Raw genomic sequence first — 23,365 nt, forward strand, 5'->3', positions numbered from 1 at the left:
TTTAGTAGATATATTGACTGATTTTTTAGATATAAGTCCTTTAAATCAGTGTGGTACAGTGGAAGGGGCACTGATTTTGGAGTAAGAGGGTCTGAGTTCAGATCCTGCCTCCACAGTGACTACCCATGTAACTTGGATAATTTCCCTAAGCCTGTTTCTTCATCTATAGAATTTGAAAGAACAAAAAGCAAAATATTAAAAAAAAGAACAAAGAAATAGGACTATATTTCTGAGATCTATATTAGTTCTAGATCTATGATACTTTGTGTTCTTTTTGTTACATTAAATAAAAACTTAGCTGCCTTGTTAACTTGAATGTTTATAGGGGAGATAAAGGCCTTTTTCCTTTTGTTATAGAGATTTAGGCACAGGCCAAGTTGCCATGTTCCCCTTAGAAACCCTGAGTAGAGACATAACAGTCTAAATACTTAACAGTCTAATACTTCTCAGTGAAAATTCTGGTAAGAGACACAAATCCAAAAAAGATCTCAGTGAGAAGACCCTCCAGGATTGAACTCAATCTCAATAAATCCAGAGCTTCAGTTCTGAGCCATGTATTGTTTTACAAACCATTTTAGTCTCCACTATGAGCAAAGAATTATGAACCAGTAACTCTGAACATGTTATCCTTCAGCAAAATTAATACCCACTATAGGGTTCCCTCCCTCAACATATACATACTACTCTTGGGGCTTTAGGTTTAACCCTGTAAAGCAATATTTCTAATATGTCATCGGTCTATATCAGTGTGTTTCCCATTAATAAGTCAGGTGGGACAAAAGGAAGTACAATAAGTAACAAACCTCTCCCCCATAGCTCCTGCAAACATTTAAAAAACACATCAGATGACTCCTAGGCCTAGGTCAGCATAGGGAGCTAGAGAAGTCTGCAGAAACTGGGAACAGAGTCTAGCTAATAATGTACTGTGTAGGGCATTCTGCTACAGGAAGATGATGTGCACCGGTGCAAGAAGTTCCAGATATCAGAGTAAAAGGGTCTAATGTAAGAAAAGGTGCAATCTGTCAGCTCTATTATTCACTACATAGATGAAAGTTACAGATTCATGGTAGACTGATGACATCTGTGCCTGGGGTGGCATTCCAGACAAAGAAGTTGTCACAAACACTAGATTAGGCTGTATTCTGAGCAAGGATTAAGTTCAGAAACAAGCATTTGCTGTGTAGCTCTGAACCAGGAGCAGATCTGGTTCTCAGTTCATTTCTAGCCCAATTTGAAACTTATAAAGAATAATCAGAGCAGGAATCCCAGAACAAAGGGCAAGTTTACTGTTCTATCACCCTGAAAAAGGCAAGTCTTCTACCTGACTGATAGACCCAAAGTATAGCAATAGTCTACTGGAACTCCAAATGAAGAAAAATCAGTGTTTTGCTCAACCCCAAACCAGGTCAGGAACTTGTAGCACTCTTACCAGGGAGGTATTTGGGGAGCATTGAAACCTTGTAGATCTTCAAGTTGAGATACTGAAATAGCACTCAATATACCCTAAGGAAGCAACAGCAGTTGAAGCCCAGCAGTCCCAACCAGAAGTGTTCAAAGTCTGGCCCTTAAAATATGAGTCCAGAGTCATGAAGTAGATTGGAAGAATAAGCAGACATGAAAATAATCTCATCACAAAAATCAATTATATTGACAATGGAAGGGACATTCAAGATACAAAATAGAAAAAGAGAATGATTCCAAAATATAAGCAAAACCTCTAAGGAAAAAACATAGCTCAGGTACAAATTCAATTCCCAGAGAGAAAAAGCAGAAGTTTGGAGTTTTTAAGAGTCAAAAATGTTTTTATAAATGAATTTAGAGCACTAGAGGAAAGATTTTAAAGAAATAAGACCTATAGAAGAAAGAATTGATAGATGAATTAATCTCTGCTATAAGAAATATAAAACCTGGGGCGGCTAGGTAGCATAGTGGATAAAGCACCAGCCTTGGAGTCAGGAGTACCTGGGTTCAAATCCAGTCTCAGACACTTAATAATTACGTAGCTGTGTGGCCTTGGGCAAGCCACTTAACCCCATTTGCCTTGCAAGAACCTAAAAAAAAATATAAAACCTTAGGCAGGTAATTAACTTCCTGAAAATTAGAATGAACCAAGTAAGTTAATGACTTCATGACATAAAAAATTCTAAAATCAAGAAGACTGAAAAATAAAATAGACTTATGATGAAACATCTTTCTCATGATAGACAAGTGAAGAACTCAAAAGGCAGAATGAGACATATATGTGTATACACATCTATCTACATCTAACAAAGAAGAAAGAGTGAGATATGGTCAATGCAGTAAAAATATTTTTACGTTTGGAAAAGGGATTTGTTTTTACTTCTTCAGATGGGGAGGAAGAGGGAAAGAAAGTTTATTTGTACTGATTGAAGACAATAAAATTTACTAGATATATATAGATATATACAAATTATTATAATATATATATATATTACTAGATATATAGTAAGCACAAAACATCTCTCAAAAAAACTGGGGTGCACTCTCCATAAATAAGGGGAAGGGGAAGAGGAAACTAGGTGGTACAGTGTATAGAGCACTGAGCTTAGAATCAGGAAGATGAGTCTTCCTAAATTCAAATCTGGTCTCAAACACTTAAAGCAGTTGTAACCCTGAGCAAGTCACTTTAATCCTGTTTCCCTCAGTTTTCTCATTTGTAAAATGAACTGGAGAAGCACATGGCAAACCCTCCAACATCTTTGTCAAGGAAGCCTCAAATGAGGTCACAATCAAACAACAGCATATTTATAATACTATTTCACAGGCATTGTACTGAGCACTTTACAAATATTAACCTATCTGATGCTCACAATAAAGTTCTGAACTCAGTGAACTAGATCAATCAGGTGTCTGCAATGATCCAACAACATTAAGGAAGGGTGAACCAGCCCAGGTTGGAAACAGCTCCCAAGAAGTAGTGGATTCTACTTCCAACCTGACTGAGAGGGAGTTTCAGGCTTTTTTATTGTTGTTAGCTCAACAATAAGAATTTGGTATAGATAGAGCACTCAGGAAAATACAGCTTTGGAAACTCATCATAAACTGATTCTCCTCTTCTCCCCACTTGCTGGGTATCAAACAGGAATGAAAGGACCTCTAGTGGTCAAGATCAGAAGACCAGTTACTTAAATAGTCCTAATTGGCAAATGTTTTGCTTTTCTGACTGAATTTTAACACCCGCCATGTTTCCTTCTTATAAAGACCCAGATGAGTAAGAACTATGAGTCAGAAGCAATATGTTCCTTTGAAAGAGAAATGTGGGGCCTGATAAGGTGTAGGAGAAGACTTGAAGTGTGTCAGTGACGCTCCCATTTCTTTCACCTTGTCTTGTTGATTCCTCAGGGTTACTTCTAAGGATTTAATGTTTCAGGACTACCAAGGGATTTGGAGTCCATCTTGATCACTTTATGACTGATTTAATCAATCAGTCAATCAATAAGAATTTTAACACCACATATATGCCAGACACTGTGCTAAGCACTAGGGGTTCAAATACAAAGAATGAAAATAATGCCTGCTTGCAAAGAACTTAAATTCTAATAGATGTAGGATACAACAGATATATAAATATAAAATTAAGTACAAATAAAATCAAAGTTAAATCAAGGTAGCTGGGAGGAAGAGCCATAGACATTGGGGGGGGGGGTGAGGAGGAATCAGGAATGACTTGGTACTTGACATGTTTCTTAAAAGAAAAGGAGGGACTGTGAGGCAGAGGTAAGGAAGAAATGAATCCAACATGAGCAATGATTAATGAAAGGCAGAGAGCCTTGGCAGAGAGAAGGCCAGGTTGACTGTAATACCAAATGTATAGATATGTGGAGATGTCCGATGAGGTTGGAAACATAAGTTGGAGACAGATGATGAAGGGTTTTAACATCTGTCCTAAAAAAGAAAAAGTTACTGCAGTTGATTGAGTTATATTGAGTAAGGAAAATCACTTTGACAATGAAAGATTTTCTATGGGGGAAAGACGTGGGGTGGGCAAGAAGACAAATTAGACTGTGGAAATAAGCTAAATGAAACATCCAAAGAAAGAACTATGGAATCTGAATACAAACCAAAGCATACTATTTTCCATTTTTAAAATTTGTTTTATGCTTTATGTTTTTTTCTCTCTCATGGTTTTCCCCTTTTGTTCTGATTCTTCTTTCACAACATGACTAATATGGAAATGTATTTAACATAGTTATGTATGTATAATCTATATCAATGTCAAGGGGAGGAGGGAAGGAAGGGAGAAAAATGTGGAAGTCAAAATCTTACAAAAAAAATGAATGTTGATGGGGGTGATGATCAACCCTGATGGACTTGCTCATCCCTTCAGGGACAATTCTGAGCTATCTGCAATGGAGAATACCATCTGTATCCAGAGAAAGAATTATGGACTTTGAAAAAAGACCAAAGACTATTACTGTCAAATTAGAAAAAAAAGCATTATAATATAATTTTACTATCTCATGCTTTATATTTTTCCCTTAAGAATATGATTTCTCTGTCATATTCAACTGAGATCAATGTATAATATGGAACCAATGTAAACACTAACAGAATGCCTTCTTTGGAGGGTGGGGAGAGGGAAGTAAGAATGGGGGAAAATTGTAAAACTCAAAATAAATAAAATCTTTCTTAAAAAATGAATGTTGAAAACTATCTTTGCATGTAGTTGGGAAAAAACAAATTTTAAAAATAAGCTAAGTGAAAGGTTATGGGAACTTGAACTAAGATGGTAGCTATGTGAGTTAAAAGAAAGGGTCAGATGTAAGAGATGTGAAGGTATAAATGGCAAGATTGGCAACTGTCTGACTATGTGGGCTAAGAGAGACAGGGAAGTCTAAGATAATGATGAGGTTATATACACTTGGGAGACTGACAGAATAGTGGTACCTTTAATAGGAATCAATGGAGTTTAGAAGAGAAGAGAGTTTGCGAGGAAAGATTCCTCTTTGGAAAAGCTGAATTTGACATATTTCCAGGGTACAGAGTTTGAAATATCTAATAAATAATTGTCAATATGGGACAAAATTCAGGGGCAAGACTAGTGCTGGATATGCATTTCTGTGAGTTATTTCCATAGAGTTGATAGTTAAATCAATGGGAGCTAACAGAGTGGCAAAGAGAGTCACTAAGGGCAAAGAATAGAGATTAGTACAGACCTTTGGGGGAACATTCACTGTTAGAAGGACAGGGTATAACTGATAAACTACTATCAAAAGAGACTGAAAAGGAATGGTCAGACAGGTAGTAGGACAATCAGGAGAGAGTAGTGTCACAAAAATTTGACAGGAGAAAGTGTTCAGGAAGATGGTGGAGAAGAGTACAAAATGCAGCAGATAGATCAAAAAGGATAAGAAGACAAATGAGAATAGTTATTCAGATTTCCTATAACATACTACTAATAACTACTAAATATATTTCTGTTTCTTACAAAGTGTTTTCTTCACTCCTTGAGGTTGGTAATATAAGATTTATTAAGCCCTTTTTTATAGATGAAGAAATTAAGGTTTAGAGAAGTGGTGTGTCAGAGCTCAAATATGAAACCAAGTTTTTGTACTCTCATTTAGCTCTTACCACTATATCAATTCAACTCAACACTTATTTAACATTAACTGTGCCTAAAATATTGTGCTTTTTTCTTTTCTTTTTTCCTTTTCTTTTTTTTATTAAAGATTTTATTTGAGTTTTATAATTTTTCCCCGGTCTTACTTCCCTCCCCCACCCCCCATGGAAAGCAATCTGTCAGTCTTTACTTTGTTTCCATGTTGTACATTGATCCAAATTGAGTGTGATGTGAGAGAAATCATATTCTTAAGGAAGAAACAAAAAGTATAAGAGATAACAAGATCAGACAATAAGATATCTGGTTTTTTCCCCCTAAATTAAAGGGAATAGTCCTTGAACTTTGTTCAAACTCCATGTTTCCTTATCTGGATACAGATGGTATTCTTCATTGCAGACAGCCCAAAATTGTCCCTGATTGTTGCACTGATGGAATGAGCAAGTCCATCAAGGTTGAATATCACCCCATGTTGCTGTTAGGGTATACAGTGTTTTTCTGGTCTGCTCATCTCACTCAGCATTAGTTCATGCAAATCCCTCCAGGCTTCCCTGAATTCCCATCCCTCCTGGTTTCTAATAGAACAATAATGTTCCATAACATAAATATACCCCAATTTGCTAAACCATTCCCCAATTGAAGGACATTTACTTGATTTCCAATTCTTTGCCATCACAAACAGGGCTGCTATGAATATTTTTGCACAAGTGATGTTTTTACCCTTTTTCATCATCTCATCAGGGTATAGACCCAGTAGTGGTATTGCTGGATCAAAGAGAAAAATATTGTGCTTTTAATTGAATAGATTATTATAAACATCTTTCTGCCTAAGCTTGGAGAGGTATAGCCCTGTGACTGTGCTATACTGTACATCTATATCTATATCTACATATGTATAAATGTATGTTTATATATATATATATATATATATGCATTTGAATCCTGATTGGCAGAGAGATTACTGAGTCAAAACATTGTATGAGCAAAACATTTTACATGAATAGAGAATGGATTTCTTTTGACTGATGAAGACTTCAGAAAAGTACTTAAAGATGATCATGAGAGAAAGTGTGAATTTTTCAATGGTTGTTTTTACCTCTTTAAGCTACAGATATTTAAGGGAAACTAGTTCTTCATCATATTCCTAGACTTCTGATACTTACAGCTCTAGAAATTTCCAAGAGTGAAATTCTCCTTATTTATTCTCTCTTGGTTTGAATTGAGACTTTATCTTATATGAAGCTAAAGAGTCTATTTGCTTTTGTATATAATTTAATCTATTCTAATTTTTTCAACTTTCCTACTTATATTTACTGTTTTCTTAGATAAATGTGAATATAATATAATATATAATATAATATAATATAATATAATATAATATAATATAATATAATATAATATAATATAATATAATAGTGCTACATTTCCCTTGAAACCAATCATGGAAAGTATTTATCCCAGACTCCAAAGTATTAGACATTTTAGACCACTAATATTTGAAGTGTAGTGTATAGATATAATTCTAATGCACCTCTTAGAAATAGAAAAAAAGAATAATCTCCCAATCATGGACCAATTTCTATTCCCTATAAGAGTAGAAATTGTATTCTTTCTTGGATAGGGGTGGGCCATGACATATGTGAGTCAGCTACATCTTTATAGTTACATATTCCAATCACATATATTTACATAAAAAGTAAAAACAATCCTTGCCTTCAAGGAGTCTTCTTTTTAATTGGAGAAAGAAGATGTATAAATCAGTAATAGACTCAGGTGGCTAGGTGGAGTAGTGGATAAAGCACCAGCCTTGGAGTCAGGAGTACAAGCTGAAGCTGGTGGTTCACTTGAATTTAGGAATTCTGAGCTGCAGTAAGACCAAAGTGACTGGGTATCCACATAGTATCTGACACCAGGATTGTAAACCTTAGGGAATAGACTAAAGCTGATTAAGGAGAGGAAAACTCCCTTGAGACAAAGAGGGAAGTCGTGAAAAAGATAATGAGTCATGTTTTGGACATGTTGAGTTACCTATCAGACATGTTTATGAAGTTAGTGTTATGGCATTGTAATTCTTGGGGCAGACTAGGCCTGCATAAATAGATATTAGGATCATATGCATAAAAATGATAGTTGAACCCAGGAAGCCAATGAGATCAAGTAAGAGGTATCAAAAGAAAAGAGAGTCCAGAACAGAGTTTGAACACCTAAAGTTAATAGGCATGATGTGGATGAATAGCAAAAGAGACAAGAGCAATCAGACAGGAGAACCAAGAGAGACAAGTCACAAAAGCTCAAAGAGGAGAGAGTATTTGATAGTGATGATTAATCGTGTTAAATTGCAGTGTTCAAAAGGGATAAGGATTAATAAGAGAACATTAGGCTTGATGATTAAGAAATCATTCATTTTAAACTTTAAAGAGAGCAATTTCAGTTGAATGAAGAGATTAGAAGTCATATTGCAGAAAGTTTGGGAAAAAATGAAAAGAAGTGAAGATAAAAATTGTAAATTTTTCCAAGGAATTTAGTTGAGAAGGGGAGGAGAAATAGAAAACAATAGTTGATGGGTATGATGGGATTGATTTATTTAGGGTTTTTAATGGGGAAGGACACTTGTACTTGTTTGTAGGCAACAAGAAGAAACCACTAGATAGAGATTGAAAATAAGAGAATGGGGATGATGGTGGGGACAATCTGCTAGAGAAGACAAGAGGAGACAGATACCATAGGGCATGTAATGTCTGAAAGATGGGAAATGAGGAGAACAGAAGAGGGAACTCTAGGACAATGGTCTCAGGCTTCAGGAGAGAAGAAAATTTGAAAGTTAAAGTGGATGGGCAATGGGGAGCAAGGAATAATCCAGTCATTCCATTATGACAAGTCAGGATTATGTGCAATTATTACTGGAAATGGTAGAGTGTCAGTGTTGTTAGGTATGAGACATGCTCAGTGAGTGCCCGAAGATGGAAGGTGCAAGATAGGAAGTAGTATAAGATGATAGGAAATTTATTAATTAGCAAGGCTTTTCAGAGAGCACAGTGAAAGAGGTAGGTAGATTTGGAGTGGGACGTGGAGGTGGGTTAGAATTGAGATAAATGAAGATGACAGAAGGGATAGCTGGGGCTAATGAAGTCTGATTTCTGTCAGCTAAGATCCAGAATCACTAGAGTGGTTATACTGGTATGAAGAGAATCAACCAATCAGTCAGGCAACAAGTGCTTATTCAGTACCTAGTATGTGCCAGAGACTTGCTAGGTGCTAAGAATCTTGAAAAAGCAGTGTTGCAGAAGCAAAGGAATAAGTGGTCAATTGACAACGGTGGGACAGAGACAAAAACTCTGGAGTTAGTAATGGAGATAGTTGGTAGCCTCTGAAAGAGCAGCTTCAGTAGATTAGTAGGTATAGAAACCAGGATACAAGATGTTGATAAATGGGTAGTAATATAGTGAAAGTCTAGAATTTTAACCAAGAGAAGAAGGAAACAAATAGGAAAAAATCTTCGGGGTATGGGAAGATCAAGAGAAAGTTTTCTTAAGATTGGAGAGATTTGATCATATATGTAGGCAATAGGAAATGAGAAAGTAGATAAATAGGGAGAAACTTATTATGAAAGAGATTAGAATGATGATCAGCTAGGTGGTACAGTGGATAAAACATTGGACCTGGAACCAGGAAGACCTGAGTTCAAATGCAGTCATAGATATTTACTAGCTGCTTGACTGAATAAATAAACTAACTTGCTCTCTTCAGTTTCTTTTGCTGTCAAATAGGAATAATATTAACATCTCATTCTTAGGTTTATTTCAGATGAAGTCACATAAAACTTGAAAATTTTAGAGCATTATATAAATGTTAGCTATAAATTATTATTATTGAAGCAAAATCCTTTAAGGAGATGAACCACCATCCAACTTCATAGAGTGGATTGCAAGATCAATATGAGTCAATAGCATGATGTGGCATTCAAAAATGCTAGGGAATTTTAAAAATACATTAATGGGGACATTTAACCCAGAACAAGAAAAGAAATGCTTCTGTTTTATTCTGACTTGATCATGTCATATCTGGATTATGCTCTATTCTTGGCTGTACATTTTAGCTAAAATGTTGATTGGCTGGAACATGTCTAGAAGAAGGCAATTAGGATGGTATTAGAATTGAAGTCATGACATGCAAGAATTGGTTCAGAGAACCTGAGTTGCTTAGTTGGAAAAGAGAAAAACCCAAGACTTGTTTTACTTGGTTCTAGAAAGCAGAGCTAGAAGAAATGAAGGGAGAAATATAATTCAACTTGATAGAAGAAAAAAACTTTCTACTATTTAAAGGTATGGCAAATGAAATAGACAGCCTTTAGGAATTGTATGATCCCTATTATAGGAAATCTTTAAGGTTAGATGGAGAGAATTCCATGAAATAACTTAAATAACTGAAAAAGCAACAGACAGTGGTAAGCTATCATTACTACCATTTTCACAGCTATTATTTATATAAGTGCTTTTTATATATATCCTGAAATTTGTATATTTGGGAAGTACTAAAAATTGCTTGATAGGAACTAAAATTCCTTTCAGCTTCAAGATCTTATGATTCTATTTAGTTTGCATAATTATAAGTTAGCAGAAGTTTGGAAAGTCAGAGTGGTATTTATCCGTTCAGACTATTATAGGCCTGATGCAACCTGAGTGCAAAGGGAAATATGGTTGATTCGATGTTAATATCACAGTGCCAAGGCTCAGAATGAATATTTGATAGAACCCAGTATTTGTAAAAAAAAATAATTTCAATAAAATGTGTCTGTCTTGCAGCAATTACCAAACTAATAAAGATAGGTGGTATAGTATATAGAGAATACTTACTAGCTATGTATCCTAGGTCAAATCATTTAAGCACCCTGGGCCTCTGTTTCCACATCTGTAAAATGAATATAATATCACCTATTTCCTGGGGTCACTGAGAAAGTAAAGTGATATATAATATATATGTAAAGCATTTATATAAAAGGGAGTGATGGGGCAGTTAGGTGGTGCAGTGGATAGAGCACCAGCCCTGGAATCAGGAGTACTTGAGTTCAAATCCGACCTCAGTTTCTTAATAATTACCCAGCTGTGTGGCCTTGGGCAAGCCACTTAACCCCATTTGCCTTGCAAAAAACCTAAAAAAAGGGGGGGGGGAGTGATGATGATAGTCTACCATTGTGGGGTGCTTTTCAGTTATATTATTTTGTGGAATTCTCTTCATGAAATCTTACATCCTCACAATATACTTTCTAAAGTAGGCAAGGGGGCAGCTAGGTGCCATAGTGAATAGAGCACTGGCCCTGGAGTCAGGAGTACCTGAGTTCAAATCCAGCCGCAGACACTTAATAACTGTCTAGCTGTGTGGCCTTGGGCAAGCCACTTAACCCCATTGCCTTGCAAAAAACAAACAAAAACAAAAATAAACCCCCCCCAAAAATCAAAATAAAGTAGGCAAGAGAGATGTCTTCATCTCCACTTTATAAATGAAGAAATTTGGAGCATTTAATGTTGCATAGCAAGTCAGTTAGAACCTTAGTCTTCTGGCTCCCAGCTTAGAGCACTTTCTGTTATGTGATATATGACCTTATTATAATTATTTTTTAGTTTTTTGCAAGGCAATGGGGTTAAGTGACTTGCCCAAATTCACACAGCTAGGTAGTTATTAAGTATCTGCGGCTGGATTTGAACTCAGGTCCTCCTGACTCTCGGTCCAGTGCTCTATCCACTGTGCACCTAGCTGCCCCCTCATTAATTATTTTTTAAAGTTTATTTTTAAATTTGCCCCCTGGTAACACAAAAATACAAGTTTCAACATTTACTTCCAAAACGCTGAGTTCCAAATTCTGTCCCTTCCTCCTACCCCACTCCCCCCATTGAGAAATCAAAGTTACTTGGTATAGGTTAAAAATGTATAACCATGAAACATATTACTACAATAGTCATGTTCTAAAAGGAAACATAATCCTCCCTCCCACAAAGAAAGAGGAACCTCAAGAAAAAATAAAGTGACAAAAAATAAAAAAATGTGCTTCAGTCTATATTCAGACACCGTCAGTTATTTCTTTGGGAATGGATAATATTCTTTATCAGAAGTCCATCAGAGAAGTTGCTTCAATATTTTTCCCTATAGTTGCTGTTGCTAGCTGTATTTCCCTCCATTCAATCCCCCCCACCCCATTTATTCTATTCTTTCTCTTCTGTCTCTCCTCAAAAGTGTGTTATATATATATCTGAGCATCCTTTCTCCTTTCCCTTTCCTCTCCTATTTTCCTCTAGGATAAGATAGATTTCTATACTCAACTGAGTATGTATGTTAGTTCCTCTCTGAGCCACTTTTTTTTAAGGTTTTTTTGCAATGCAAATGGCGTTAAGTGGCTTGCCCAAGGCCACACAGGTAATTATTAAGTGTCTGGGACTGGATTTGAACCCAGGTACTCCTGACCCCAGGGCGGGTGCTTTATCCACTGCACCACCTAGCCGCCCCTGAGCCACTTTTGATGGGAGTAAAGACTCACTCTGGATAGCTAGGTGGCACAGTGAACAGAGCTCCAGCCCTGGAGTCAGGAGGACCTGAGTTCAAACCGGGCCTCAGACACTTAATAATTAGCTAGCTGTGTGACCTTGGGCAAGGCACTTAACCCCACTGCCTTGCAAAAACAACTAAAAAAAAGACTCACTCACCCCTGCCTATCTTCCCCCCCTCCCACTTCTTTGCAAAAGCTTTTTCTTGACTCTTTTATGTGAAATAACTTACCCTATTCTACCTCTCCTCTCCTTTTCCCCAGTACATTCATTTCTTGACCATTAACTCAATCTTGTTAATAAATTATATCTTCAAATTCAACCCCCCCCCCTTCCTGTGCCTTGTCTATATTTGCTCTTTCTGTCCTAATAAATGAGTTATCAGTATCCTCTTCCCATGCAGGAATACAAACAATTCAAAATCATTAAGTCCCTCATAATTTGCCCCTTCCATCCACCCTCTCTATGCTTCCCCTGAGTCCTGTACTTGAAGATCAAACTTTTTTGTTCATCTCTAGTCCTTTCATCAGTAAAGTTTGAAAATCCCCATTTCAATGAATGTCTATCTTTTCCCCTGAAAGGTTCAATTTTACTGGGTATAATATAAGCTCTTTTGCCTTCTGGAATATCATGTCCCAAGCTCTATGAGACCTTAATGTAGAAGCTGCTAAATCTTGTGTTATACTGAATGTAGTTCCATGAGATCTGAATTATTTCTTTCTGACTGTTTATAATATTTTCTCCTTGACTTGGGAGTTCTGAAATTTGGTTATAATTATCTTGTAAGTTTTCATTTTGGGATCTCTTTCAGGAGTTGATCATGGATTCTTTCAATTTCTATTTTACCCTCTGCTTCTAGGATATCATGGCAGTTTTCCTGGATTATTATTTGAAAAATGAAGTCTAGGAGTTTTTTTTATCATGACTTTCAGGAAGTCCAATAATTTTTAAATTATCTTTACTGGATCTGTTTTCCAGGTCAGTTGTTTTTCCAATGAAGTATTTCCAGTTTTCTTCTAGTTTTCATTTTTGTTTTTGGTTTTGTTTTATTGTTTCTTGATTTCTAGTCCACTTCCCTTAGCTCTATTCTACATTTTAAGGTTATTTTCTTCAGAGGGCTTTTGTATCTCCTTTTCCATCTGGACAATTCTGCTTTTTAAGTCATTCTCATTTTCTTTTGTATTGCTTTTCCCATTTGACTCAAACATATTTTCTTCAGTATTTTTAAAATAATTCCTTCACCAAGTTTCTCACTTGCTTTTCATGATTTTCCCACATTGCTCTCATTTCTCTTCCCAATTTTTCCTCTATCTCCCTTGATTTTCAGGGATAATCCCCCCCCCCGGGGTCTTATGAGATGCTGACTGTTCTTCTAGCCTGTGATCTGATCTGTAGATGATCAAAAGCACTCCTTTTTGCCCTGGAACCTTGAAGATTCCCTGCTCTACAGTGACAGTCAAGATCCTTTTCCTGAGACTAGAGCCCCAGACTAGAATCTGGATCTGACTAGACCTCTGCAATCTCCCCAACCTCCTTACCATCTGTGGACTGAACTCTGGAATCAGTTGCCCAGGGGGCTCCCTGCTGGGTGGCTCCCCAGGCCTATTCCTGGTTCCTGGGGCTGGGCCTGCTCTGAGGTCTGAGCTGGCCTGTACTCTGTTCTCACTCTGATATGGTAGAGTTTTCCTGCTGAACTTTCCAATAGTCCTTGACAATTGCTGGGTTGAGAAGTCTGAAAACTGGCCCTCTGCCAGGCACACTGCAAATTGTTCCTGGATGCCTGGAGTTGCTTTGCTCCAGTGTGGCTGGGCTGCACAAGCCATTTCTAAACCAGGTGTAATAGACCCTTCTCTTGGATCTTCCAAGTTGTCTTGGGCTGGAAAATTGTTTCACTCAGGTTTTTTTTTGGGGGGGAGGGGCGGTTCTGCCATTCTAAGAATTAGTTTAGCATCATTATTTAAAGGTATTTGGAGTGGTCTGAGGGAGAGCTTGTGGGAGTTCCTGTCTTTACTCTGCCATCTTGGCTCTACCTGGCCTCTGATTATTATGACTTTAGTGACTCTTGTCTTTGTATACTCAATGCTTAGTATAATATGTGGTACATAGTATGATCTTAATGATCACTGAATAAATGAATCCATTAATAAATGGCTCAAGGGCACAAATGGAAGGCACAAATGGAAGCATTGGATAAAAGGGCTATTTTATCCTCTGAGATGAACAGAAGAGAAGATGGGTGCAGTCAGGTTTTGAAGTGTGAAATAAGAGAGATGTGGAAGATGGAGTTTCGATGGATATTTTCAATCATCTTGGTCTAATACAAGTTTTTTTTACTGATGCAGTGGAGAGAGATTTGAAACAATCATTAGGGGCAGCTAGATGGAGTGGATAGAGTAGGGCCCTGGAGTCAGGAGTACCTGAGTTCAAATCCAGCATTAGACACTTAATAATTACCTAGCTGTGTGGCCTTGGGCAAGTCACTTAACCCCATTTGCCTTGCAAAAACTAAAAAACAAAACAAACAAAAAAACCCCAATTATTGCAGAGACCATGATAATAATTAAGAAATTAACAAAAGGTTTTATTACACTGGTTGAGGGTTCAGTTGCAGTTAGTCTGAATTTGTGGTGGATCTAATCAGCACTATTTCATGATTTCCTCCAGCAACACTGATGGTGTGGAGAAAGGGTTGAAGGAGTACCCAGGATTGAGGATCTACATATTGCAAGGATTAGGAAAAGTGGGCGTGGGGCTAAAGGATTTGAAGGTAAACGGTGCCTGTAGCATCAAGACTAAAGGGAAGCAAATGAGGGCAGACAAAAATCAGTAGTGGCACGGAGGTCTAGCAAAACATCTTTCTTTAGAGGCCCTCAAGGTTCGAATTGATAAAGCTGCTGCCAATGATATTCTCTTTCATTTTCAAAGGTGATGCCATGGCCTGCAGATGCATGGGATCCGAGTCTGTGTGTGTGTGTGTGTGGGGGGGTGCCTCACTTTCTCCTTCAGGGTCCTGGAGATGACCCTGGATGCGGGGCAATCAGGGTGAAGCGACTTGCCCAAGGTCACAAAGCTGGGCAGGGCCAAGTGTTTGCGGCCACATTCGAATTAAGCCTTGCGCCGTCTAGCTGCTTCGCATTAAGCCCTTTCTGAAGGGCGGCTGAAGTCTGTTAGAGGGCACACAGTGGGGTTTCGTGCGTCTGATTGGTCAGGAATAAAGGGCTTATAATAAGGGATGTCGTGCCCGACCCCCCCCCGTGGTTGCCATGGCGACTTGCGTAAACTACGCCCGCGGGATGGAGAAAGGTAGGATTCATCCAGCGTTCCCTCTGGATGGGGCAGGAGGGCGCCCGGCCCGGGAGCCCAGACACCTCTCGCCTGTCCGCAGCACCCCATCCTGGAAGTCACTCACTGGGCGGGAACTAGGCCAGGCCCTTCTGGGGGCGGCTCCGGCTCCGAGGGGCCCAACCCGCTAGAGACCCCGCGTGCTCGCTGGTTGCTGCAGCTGTCAATCATCACAACGGTCTCGGGGAGCAGTGGGGGGTGGAACCATGGAGATGGCGGAGGAGGCGGGTCTGTCCGGGCGCGGCTGCGGCGCGTGCGGGCCGGGAAGGCGAGGGGCGGGGAGAGGCAGCGGTTCTGGCCTGCGCCTCTGAGGGGACGGGACCGGCCCGCCTGGGCCAGCCCAGCGCCCCTCCGCCGCCCTTCCTGCCGGCGCCCAGCCTCCTCGGCTTCGCCCGGCTCTTCTGGCTCCGGCCCTGCAGTGTCCTGCGCCCGCTCTCCCCCGAGCCCTGAATTCAAACCTCCATTTTACCCGCCTCCCGCCCCCTCCGCCGCTGCCGGGCCCGCGCCACGCCCAGCCTCGCCCACCCACCGGTGACAGAGGGGGCTGTGGACACCCGGTGCACCGGGGTCATGCGGCTTCCAGAAGCGGAGGTAACCCATCTGGATTAACCCGGAGGACCGAGGAAGCGCCCCGTCCTTTTCCTCCTCCCCTCCCCGCCACTGTCCCCCCACGCCGCCACTTGCGCCGCCTCTTAACTGACCCCTGCCCGGCCTCGGGCCTCCCTGCGCGCCGGGAGCTCGGAGGGGCGTTTGAATGAACCGGGACGGAAAGCCGCCAGGCGCGGGGTTGGGGCGCCAGGCGCGGGGTTGGGGCGCCTGGCGCGGGGTTGGGGCGCCAGGCGCGGGGTTGGGGCGGTGCGAGCCAGGAGGAGCATTTCCTAGCCTGGCTGCACTCCTGCCCTGGCCCCGCTGGGACTGGATGCGGGACAGTCCGGGCTGTGTGGGGTGGGGAGACAGGAACTCCCGCAGCCTTAGTTAAAATGTAACAAGTTCTGGCTTGGCTTTGTCTTAACTGCCCAGAGCACAGACCCGCCTTTTCTTTTTTTTATTAATTTGAGATACTGGACAGAACTGTAGATCTATATACCGCAGAAATAAAAAGAATATCACCTTTGATTCTTGTTGATTGATTAAGAGTAGAAAGTCGAAATGGCAAATCCAGAATTTAGTACAGTGCACATGATAGGGAATTTTCTTTATAAATCGATGGCCCACAAGTTCATAGGTACTTTGTCCAGATACTTGGAAAATCTCATAATTGAGCAAGCAGGTTACTACAGGAACCCATTAAAAAGTAATCAAAACATTGCTGGTTCTCCAGATCATCATGATTATCTGAAATAGTAACAGATGACATTGATGTAGTCTTTTAAGGTTTATTATTCCTCTCATTTTGCAGCACTAGAGGTTGTGAGTTTTCTAAGGTTACACACAAGGACTTGAACTTAGATTTCTGAATCTGTAAACCCAGGGCTTTTCCAGATGCATGACAACTGCCTTCCACAGGCTCAGCATCTCAAAACAGCCCTGTCTAGGCTAGAGGCAAGTATATTTATGATTGTTAGGAATATTGAACTTGGAGTTTTAATATTTTGTAGTAGTTACAAAATTAAATCTTTATAATTGGTGACTTTTTAAATACTAAACTATATATCCCACTCCTTTTCCTAGGTCCCTCGGTTGACCAGTTGAAACTAATATAAATATGGCTTTCTATGGCTGTAAAATACTCCTTGCTATTGCTAGAACAAGGTAAGACTTGGAAGTTTTTGACATACTTATAGGAAATATTTCATTGAATTTGAGAGTTGGGTGTAAATTTAGGGATCTCCGAGCTCTATTTTACAGCCTTAGTTTCTGAGATGAAGCATTCTTCTCAAGGTTTTAATAACAAGTTAGTGGCATAGCTAGGACTAGACCCCAGTACTTAAGTGTTTTTCCCTATTTCATAGGATTTTCCCAATATTTTCATTTTCATGTTTTAGAAATTTGACACATTTCTTTAACCTCACTCAAAGCTTTCGATTTCCTTTCAAATGAATGCTTAAAAATGCCTAATTGAGAGAATTTGTTTAGATGATCAGTGAACTATTTACAAGTTTTAAGCATTCTGTTATATATTTTTTTGAAGAATTGTGTATTATAGATGTGCTGGAGTTGTAAAGGATCTTATAGTGATTTAGTTGTAATTTATGGTTGTAGATTTACAACAAATGCTACATAATACATTTCAGTACTACAAGTAGCAAAATAACTGGTTATAACATTTCATATTTTTATGGCACTTTAAGGCTTACATTCAATCTCTTCTCATAGCACTCCTTTATGGTAAATATCCCTATTTTACAGATGAAGTTGGGGTTCAACGAGGTTAAGACTAACAATCTGTTCATACTCATCCAACAAATTAGTCTCACATCCTGGATTCAAATTTAGTCTTTTGACTCCAAGTATAGAAATCTTTGAATTAAAATGAGCTGCCTTCTCAGTATTTTGTACTTATAAAAAGAATCAGAGCAAAGATGGACTGTTAACTATCTTATGTGAAGTTTCTTTGTCTACTAGTTTCATTTTTATTTTTAAACAACCAGGTATACTAGTCTAACTTGAGATATGGGATGTTAAAAACCTGGAATGTACCTCTGTCTTGGATTTTTCTGATTCATGTTCATAAAGCTCTTAGGAATCTTAAGTGAAGAATACTCTTTAGGTGCTTATTACTTGAGGAAGTTCCTGACCCTGTGCAAAGTAATAAATGCTTTTGTGTGATTGGTTAGTCACTAGAGAGAAACTAAAGTGTTTCATTAAATCAGTGTTTATATTAACCAGCAGAGTAGCTATCAACACTAAAATTTTACCTGTTCTTTGACAGTGGGGTTAGCCATTTTCAGAACTTTTAATTGTTATGATAGCAATTTATTCCCAGAATTGGACTTCTATATTAGTATCTTTTTTTTTTGCAAGGCAATGGGGTTAAGTGGCTTGCCCAAGGCCACACAGCTAGGTAATTATTAAGTGTCTGAGACTGGATTTGAACTCAGGTACTCCTGTCTCCAGGGCTGATGCTCTATCCACTGCGCCACCTAGCTGCCCCTATTAGCATCTTTTTTAAAGTTCTATTTTTCTACATTTTTGTTATTTCTTAGTATTTTCCTTAAAGAAATCCCTTATAACTAAGAAATATTGCTAGGCAAAACAAATATATTAACCATATTTGACAGCATATGTCTCATTATGCATTGTAGTCTACCACCTGTCTACTAAGAAGTTGGAGGTATATGTTATCATCTTTTCTTTGAAGTCAAGATTTGTCATTGCGTTAATGTTGAGTTCTTTTGTCCTTTAGTGTTGTTTTCCTTGATTTTATTTTGAATATAGTATGTATTGTTATCTTGGTTCTGCTTAATTTGCCCCACATTATCATACAATTTTTTTGTAGATTCCTCATATATGTTGTTCCTTACAGGTCAGTAATATTCCATTTGTTTCCCCTTTTATTACTAACATACAAAATTTTTCCATATACACACATGTGAATATATGTGTATATATATATATATATATATATATATATATATATATATATATATATAACACATCTTTTCCTTTGTGTCTTCCTTAGGGTATGTGCATAGTAGTAGTAGTAAGCTGGATCAAATGCTATAGACAGTTAAGTCTTTTATCTGGTAGAGTTCCAATTGTTTTCTAGAATGGTTGGATCTATATTTACAGTTCATCAGTAGCGTATTAGTGTGTTTGTCTTCCTGACACTTCTATCTTTTATAATCTTTGCCAATTTGATGGGCATGAGGTTAAAGCCTTAGAGCTATTTTAATGTGCATTTTTCTTATTAGTATTTTTGGAGCATGCTTTCACATGGTTATTAATCATTTATATTTCTTTTGAAAATTGTCAACTGTTCATATCCCTTGACCACTTAAAACCTTTTATTAGGGAATGAATCTCAGTCTTATTCAGCATGATGCAGAGGGAAGAGAGCTGGATTTGGAATCAGAGGAACTGTGTTTGAATCCTAATATTATCACTCACTACCTAAGTGACATTGAACAAGTCATACATAATAATCTCTTTGAACTCCAGTTTCCTCTTCTGCAAAATAAGAGGATTCAACTAGATGATTTATATGAATCCTTTCAGTTTTATATATATAATATACATATATATGTGTATATATATATGAAACTGAATCTGAAAGATCCTTATATCTTAGTATAAATCCTCTCTAAATTTGAAAGTCAGACCTTTTATCAGAAATTCTTGATGCAAAGATTTTTCCCTCATCAGCAATTTTTCTCTTATTCAAGTTAAAATTGATTTCTTATTAACATTTCTGATGAATTGTTTAATTCTATCTCAGAGAATGCTGCCACAAATTATAATAGCCAATCATTTTATGTTATCTGCTCTTATAATACGGGATTAAAATTCCTGATTTCATTTAAGTGGATATATAAACTGTGCCTAAAAAGTAAAAAAAAAAAAAAACCTTTTAAAAAACTGTTAAACTTGTAAAAATAAAAGTATATGCTTAACTCAGCAGTGTTCCTTTTTTTCTAGAGGTCCTCACCTTTTTATCTACCCTAGCTACCCTCGATATTCCCCATCAGTTTCATTTCTTCAACTGACAGACTCCCATTTAAATCAAAACTATGTGAAGAACTGTGGAAGCAAAAAATTCTTGTATCCTATTCAGTCAAGCAGCAAACTACCTCATTTACGAACTAAAGCAATACGAAAGCTACATACATCCACATGCTGGCTTCAAGATTTCCCAGATAAGCCTAAGCAAACCATGGAAAAATCAGTAACAGCAAACCCCCAAACCCCAAAAGAAACAGGGATTAAGACTGAGGAGGTTAAGCGATCTTTCAGACAAAAAATTGTGGATGAACTTAAACATTATTACAATGGATTTTACTTGCTTTGGATCGACACCAAAGTTGCTGCCAGGATGGTACGGAGACTATTACATGGACAGGTGCTGACCAGACGAGAGAGACGAAGGGTAGGCAAGAGGAAGGGTGAAGTTGAAACTAACTATTTGGGAACCAAATTTTGAATACAACTAACATGTTAAAATTTCAAAGGGATTTTTTTTTGTTAGTGAAAAGAAAGGACTAAGACTCTTGAGTTCTTTACTGACTTGCTATATAGCTTTGGACAAGTCACTTAATCTGTCTTCCAATTGTTTAGCTAGAGAAAAGGCATACATCTGCTTTCCAGCCTTTCTAAGGTGTTAAGGGACTTCAGATACGAATTGTCCTTCTAAGTGCAAACTTAGTAGTATCTCAAATTTATATGTATTTAGAAATAATGTTAGAACATAATTCAATATTAGAGTAAAGGTTTCTGTTTTAGATGAAAGCATTGAGATCCCATTAGCAGGTTTTGATTAATATAAAAGATTTCTCTGACAATTTATAATAAATATCCATACAGAGCCTTAGGGAAGGGGAACATCCTGTCTCTTTTGGAAGCAGCAGCAGAAAATCTATCTTGGGTTTTTAACACATTAGCAACCCAAAGCAACATTTTGATACATCTTAAAAGAATGAATATTACATATGCTTTTAATTCTTTAGCTGCTGAGAACGTGTGCTGATCTCTTCCGCCTGGTTCCATTTATCGTGTTCATAATTGTGCCCTTCATGGAATTCCTATTGCCAGTATTTCTGAAACTCTTTCCAGATATGTTGCCATCAACTTTTGAAAGTGAATCCAAAAAGGTATGTATATCAGTACCTTAATTAGTTTTTTCCCTTAAAAAAATAAAGTTCAAATTTTATTATATTAGTTTAAAGAAATGAATAAATTGAACTGTGACCCAGGTGAATCCTTCATTGTATGGAAACCCTTCAAAAGAGGTAGCTTGTATTATATTTTTGTAGACTTTTCTGGGATGGTTCAATGAAGGTTGAAAGTAAAGTCTCAACAAAAAAAGAAAGAAAGTGAAGTCTCCTTGTAGATTTATTTGGGAACGTGTCTTGATTAAACATACCTGCTGACATTTAGGGGAATTGTCCAAAATATAATCATAATCTGTTGTCAATAATATGGACTTCCGATAATGTATCAGGGGTTATAGCAGAGTTGAAGGAGTGACTATAAAAGGTAATTGACATTAATATTGCCCCCAGTTTCATTTTCTTGGAAAGAACCTCAGACATGCTTTTCCCTGATAACCATCAAGGTAAGATCTTGCCTTTTAAAAGAATTACCCTGACTTGAAGTAAGGAAAAATAACCGAGCAGCTGTACAAATCACCCAGTTTAAAATATAAGCCTGTCAGTTTTCTAAAGACAATAAAACCTGAAGCCATATGTTTTAGGCAGTAAATACACAGAACTTTTTCAAGGGAAGAGAGGCTATGTAAATAGATGAATCACGAATAGTAAATAGTTTATATTTTTGAGACATAATGCTCAGGATGAAACTGAAGGGTATCCCTAGTTCTAATCTCTAGAAAATCTACCAAGAACTATAACTTCTGGAATCATGAACTAAAATTAGAATGAGCTACCTAAATTCACTGACAACTAACTCAAAAAAAGTTAGCATTCTGAACTGAAGTTTTAAAAAACCAAACACCACTTAATTCTTTTCAATTCATAGTCTCCACTATAGTTAAAGTGATGGGTTTAAAGATACTCATCCAATATTAATAACGTATATTAAGTTTGTTGAGGGGAGATTTCAACTGACATTTAACTTGCAAATCTTAGAGCAAAGTTTTTGCCTCTTTTGAATCACTTGAAGGATACAGAGCCTATCATCCTTAACCTAGGTAATCACTGCCCAAAAATGTGGTTACTGAATAATAACAATCTCTACATATTGCCACTTTTATCTTATATAGCTTGTAAATTCTTAAACTTCCGTTACACTTCCACTTATTTTCTGGCTGCTTCTCTGCCCTCCTCTTTGGGCTTTTACTTTCCAGATATAGTCTCTGTTGAGAAATTTTGTTGTGAACTCCTCTGGGCTTTTTCTTTTGAGACCAGAAAACCGAATGGACTGCTGTCTCTGACAGGACACAGGAGTGTCCATGAGAGAAGTAGCTGTGTCCAGTTAAACTGATGATCCCTCTTCTCTCAGCATTTTTCGTTAGAGCTCAGTCAAAGGAGAAAAGATTAATATATTCTCTTTCCCTCTTCTACCATTAAGGAAGAAAAACAGAGAAAGAAAATGAAAGCAAAGGTGGAACTAGCAACATTTCTTCAAGAAACTATAACAGAGATGGCAAGGAGGAACAGAGCCAAGTTGGGAAAAGGCTCCAAATTAGGAGAAGCCTCTACAAAGTTTTCATCCTATATAAAGCAGGTGTCAGCCTTTTATACAAATAATTTCAAGTGGGGAGGAATATGAAAATGGAGGAAAGAATATGAATATGATCAAGTGAAAGAAATATGCATTACATATACATATTCAAATGAACAAATGAAATTTGTTGGTCATCATTTGGTGTGCTAATGAATAAATTTCAGAATGCAGCAAAAATATAGCTTACTATTAGTAAGAGCTTGGAGATTCTCCTTGGAAATGTGACATTAAACCAGAGGGTACTCTGGGGGAGGCTCAAAGAAGTAGAAAGCATATTTTAATGCCTCTTTTTTTTTTCAATACCTAGGTCCAGACAGGTCATACACCTAGCACAAAGGAGATAGTTCAGTTTTCCAAACTATTTGAGGTTGATCTAACTCTGGAACATTTAGACCGAGCTCAACTGGTTGCCTTGTGCAAACTCCTAGAACTTCAAACTCTTGGAACCAACAACCTACTGCGCTTTCAACTTCTGATGAAACTGAAGTCTATAAAAGCTGATGATGAAGTAAGAGCCTAACTAGTTTTAGGGAGTCATCAAGAAATTTTCTTTATCTTGGGCTAGCTT

The 23,365-nt window shown here is 37.8% G+C and overlaps 1 protein-coding gene across 9 annotated transcripts in view; it reads left to right on the plus strand.

The window, feature by feature from the left end:
• The first annotated feature begins 15,425 nt into the window (after nucleotides 1-15,425).
• The window catches only part of LETM2 (leucine zipper and EF-hand containing transmembrane protein 2), a 31,905-nt gene continuing 23,965 nt past the window's right edge, over nucleotides 15,426-23,365 (plus strand). For 7 of the 9 annotated variants that reach the window (XM_074208842.1, XM_074208845.1, XM_074208843.1 and 4 more), the window contains exons 1-6: nucleotides 15,642-16,047; nucleotides 17,128-17,208; nucleotides 20,035-20,482; nucleotides 21,060-21,203; nucleotides 22,642-22,797; nucleotides 23,105-23,305. In XM_074208842.1, coding sequence (XP_074064943.1) covers nucleotides 17,162-17,208; nucleotides 20,035-20,482; nucleotides 21,060-21,203; nucleotides 22,642-22,797; nucleotides 23,105-23,305 — 996 coding nt within the window. In that variant the 5' untranslated portion in view covers nucleotides 15,642-16,047; nucleotides 17,128-17,161. The other 2 variants (XM_074208846.1, XM_074208854.1) reach the window with 2 other exon arrangements.

Source organism: Macrotis lagotis, chromosome 1, assembly GCF_037893015.1.
Source record: "Macrotis lagotis isolate mMagLag1 chromosome 1, bilby.v1.9.chrom.fasta, whole genome shotgun sequence".
NCBI lineage: Eukaryota > Metazoa > Chordata > Mammalia > Peramelemorphia > Peramelidae > Macrotis > Macrotis lagotis.